At 37.0% G+C, this 4,362-nt stretch overlaps 1 protein-coding gene across 1 annotated transcript; it reads right to left on the reverse strand.

The window, feature by feature from the left end:
• Positions 1-758: 758 nt before the first annotated feature.
• LOC141659093 (uncharacterized) lies at positions 759-4,135 on the reverse strand. The gene is made up of 6 exons (XM_074465871.1): positions 3,401-4,135; positions 3,190-3,310; positions 2,622-2,898; positions 1,673-2,119; positions 1,484-1,589; positions 759-1,397 (listed from the first exon to the last, which is right to left on the reverse strand). The coding sequence occupies exons 1-6, from the start codon at positions 4,133-4,135 to the stop codon at positions 759-761; spliced, it is 2,325 nt and encodes a 774-aa protein (XP_074321972.1).
• Positions 4,136-4,362: the final 227 nt, after the last annotated feature.

Below are 4,362 nucleotides of genomic sequence, written 5' to 3' on the forward strand. Positions count from 1 at the left end.
AATATCAAGCCATAATTTATCTTTCAATTCCCGATCCACATTTCGACAGCTGTCAATGTCGATAGGAATCATAGTTCTTGCCAGGTGCCCTATGTAGGACTGTAAGGTACACCTAGTATCTCCGATAGGAACTCCAAACTCATTGTATCTGATTTTAAATCTCTTGCCTTGGGCCTTCCTTACCAATACTTTTTTAAGAGAGGAAACACCTCGTGCAGCTTCCAACCTTCTTTTCGTAGAATTAGAATTAGTTGTTGTTTCTTGTTCAGACTGTTGCTTTTCAGTTTGAGGTTCACTTGGTGCTTGTCCATCCTGATCACATTGCTCTTCAACCTCCTGGTCACAATGCTCTTCGACCTCCTGATCACTTGCTGCTTGTTCGGACTCTCTGACCTCCGGAACCATTAGTTTAACTTTTTTAGATTTGCTTTTGTTGGTTCTCTGTTTCTTTGCCATTTTTGTCCTTTACTCTGAAAAATAAAACAAGAAATAATTAGTCACTGAATAAATGAAACTCTACATGAATTAAAATACATTCAAAATTACATATGCATGAATAAAAATGCATTCAAAATTACAACTGGAAAATTTCAAAAAAAAATACAAAAACAAAATACAAAAAATTTATAAAAGAAAAATTACAAAAGAAAAATGCATTAGTCACTATAATTCATTTACTCAAAAAAATTACAAAGGAAAATTAAATATGCTGATTAAATTATAAGAAGCAAAAAGTACAGAGAGCTAAATTAACAGGATCATTTTTTAACCCAAATTCCCTCAACATTAGGCCTAATACTATGCGCAACGTCTTCATTGGTCACATCAGAAGCAGGGATGTTAGAGCAGAAGGGAGGATGTTCCATGATCGTGTCACCCAAATCATCGTCGTTATACAACTCTTGATAGTCTCTAGTTGTGGAAGTTAACACGATCGACCAAGTAGGATCAACCGGATCTTTAATGTAAAACACCTGGTTGACTTGGTCAACAGAGACATATTTATCCTTCTTATGGCCTTGTCGATTGAAATCCACAAGTGTGAAGCCAAGATCGTCGATCTTTATGCCTTTATCATTCTCTGCCCATTTACACAAGAAGAGCGGAGCTTTGAACTCATGGTAATCCAACTCCCATACTTCCAAGATTATGCCATTAAAGGTTATATCACTCTCAATGGGGTTTAAATCTTTCGCACTGGACACCTGGACTGCTTTAGCAACCACAGAAACTCCACTGTTTTGAACAACCCACGCATCATCTCGGTCTTTCGTAAAGTATCGGACTCCATTGACTGAAAAACCTTGATAAGTTAAAACAGAAAATGATGGTTTTCCAGCGAGCCATCGTATCGTCTCTGAAACAGCATCGGGATTTCCCTTCATTTCACTACTTACCTATATATAATATTATATAATAAAAAAATCCGTCAGTTGCAAACTACAACTAACAACTATTTAAGTAGACACTACACAAAACCTACTTTTTTTTCAAACCAATCGGCAAATAGCCGATTGTGCTCTCCCATGAGCCAATGAACACTTTTTTTCTTCCCTCGGTAAATTTCATCCAAATACTCCTTGTGCATTCTGAGAATATGCATAAATATTAGAAATAACCCACAAAAATTACATCTTCAAACAAATAGGACAAGTTAATAAAATAAACGTACACGATATAGGGATACACTTCATCATTGTTTTGAAGGACATGCAGATGAGCCTCATCTCGCTCTTTTTCTTCCACGACCTTTATTATCGCGGAAAATAATGGACTAGATTGCTTGCCTTGCTCAACTGGAATGCCGGCAGTTGTACAAGTCTGACTCATAAATTCTGTGCAGAATTCTACTGATTCTTCTTTAAGGTAGCTTTCTGCCATACAACCTTCAGGATAATATCGGTTTCGTACGTAGCTCTTTAGCACTTTATTGAATCGTTTGAAGGCATACATCCATCTATAAAATACCGGTCCACATAAACGCACTTCTAGGACCAAGTGGACAATAAGATGTAACATTACGTCAAAAAATGATGAAGGGAATATTTTTTCTAGATCGCATAAGGTTATTATTATATCTGACTGCAATTTATCGAGTTTCGAGACATCGACAACTTTGCTGCATAAAGCATTAAAAAAGAAGCACAGTCGTATGATTGTGACCCTAACATTTTTCGGGAGAACGGATCGAATGACAACAGGGAGGAGTTGTTGGAGAAGGATATGGCAGTCATGGGACTTAAGCCCGTATATCTTCAAATCAGAAATGGATACACAATTTTTTATGTTTGATCCATGTCCAGAGGGAAGTTTCATAGACAAGAATGAGTTCAACACTTTCTTTTTTTCGGCCTTCGACAAAGTAAAAGGGGAAGAGGGCAGATAGGTCTTCTTTTCTCCTACTTGAGGAGCTAAATCATGTCTAACACCCATATCAATCATTATCACGACGTGCCGCCTCACTATCTTTTGACTTTCGCATATTTAATAATGTCCCAAGCAGATTATCACACACATTTTTCTCGATTTACATAACATCGAGACAGTGGCGAACATGATGATATTTCCAATATTATAACTCAAAGAAAACAATTTTTTTCTTCCATGGACATTCCACCTACTTCGATTTCTTCACCTCTTTTCCAAAACAAAAATCAATTCGTTCCTGACGCGCTAACACTTCTTCTCCGGAAAGGGGTTGACATGGGTTCCCCAACTCTTGTTGTCCGTTAAAGGCCGCCTTCTGCCTCCTATAAGGGTGCTGCCTAGGCAAATAACGACGATGACCTTGGAAGCACATCTTCCTACTGTGACTTAAATATTTAGCCACAATATCATCACCACTAATTGGACAACTCTTATAACCCTTATTCACGCAGCCTGACAAGTTTCCATATGCTGGAAAATCATTTATAGTCCACAATAAAATTGCTTTTAGAGTGAAATATGATTTACTATAGGTGTCATAAACGTTTGATTCACCTTCTTCCCAAAGTTTTTTCAGATCATCAATCAACAGTTATAAATAAACGTCGACGTTATTTCCCGGCTCATGTGGACCAGGAACTAAAACTAACAACATCATGAACTTCCTTTTCATGCATAACCACGGAGGAAGATTGTACGTTACCAACACTACTGGCTAGCACGTATATCGATTAACTAACCCATTAGTATGTGGGTTGATACCATCCGCTGATAAAGCCAACCTAATATTCCTAGATTCACTACCAAAGGTAGGCCACTGGTAATCGATATTCCTCCAAGAAGGAGAGTCGGCCGGATGTCGTATCTTGTCATCATTTATTCGCTGATTTGCATTTCAAGTCATGAGTTCAGCAGTAGAGGGAGATTTAAATAACCGTTTAAATCTTGGAATTATAGGAAAATACCACATGACCTTAGCTGGAACATTGACCCTAAGTTGGCCATTCTTCCGTACTTTCCAACGTGACAACTTGCAATGAGGACACTGAGAAGTATCAGAATGTATGCCCCTATATAGTATACAATCATTGGGACACAAATGAATTTTTATATACTCTAGACCTAAATCGGATAAAGTTTTTTTCGCTTCATATGCGTTAGGAGGCAACACATTATCTTTGGGAAGAATCGAGCCAACTGAAGAGAGCAGCTCAGTAAAGGCAGTGTCGCTAATACCAAACCTAGCTTTCCAGTTGTGCAATTTTAACATTGACTCTAACTTTGTGCACTCGCTGCCCTTAAACAACGGTTGTTCCGCATCAACAACAAACCTCTGAAAATCATATGAATCCTTATCGTAATTACCCAAATTAAAAGCCGCTTCACAAACTTCAACTGTTTCTGATGCAGCAAAGTGCTCTGTAGATTGGTCTGAAGCAGGACGTGTACTACCTATAGAAGACCTAGTACTCCTAGTAGATTTTTCTTCATGCCAAATCCAATCAACATACCCCAAACTAAAACCATGATCGTAGATATGTCCCCTTATGATTTTGGTTGAGAATTTTTTAAAATTCACACATCGACCACATGGACAAGGAATTCTTTTAGGATCTTTACAATTTTCTTCAGCGAAAATAAAGAATTCTTCGATGCCAATTTCAAATTCTAAAGAATCCCTATCTTTCGATATCCACGACTTATCCATAACTGAAAATGTCTGACCAGCAATCTAGCAACCTAACCACCTGATGGTCATTTCAACATCAAATATTAGAGTAAGTTTATATATCATTTATATTCATTATATACTCATAATTCTACTATACTATATTTCTTGGTTATTAGATATAAATATTTATTAATTTCTAATAGATATGCTATGTTTTATGTTTTATCCTCATTATGCAGCTAAAATACATAATTAATACTAGG

The sequence above is a fragment of the Apium graveolens genome, chromosome 1, assembly GCF_009905375.1.
Source record: "Apium graveolens cultivar Ventura chromosome 1, ASM990537v1, whole genome shotgun sequence".
NCBI lineage: Eukaryota > Viridiplantae > Streptophyta > Magnoliopsida > Apiales > Apiaceae > Apium > Apium graveolens.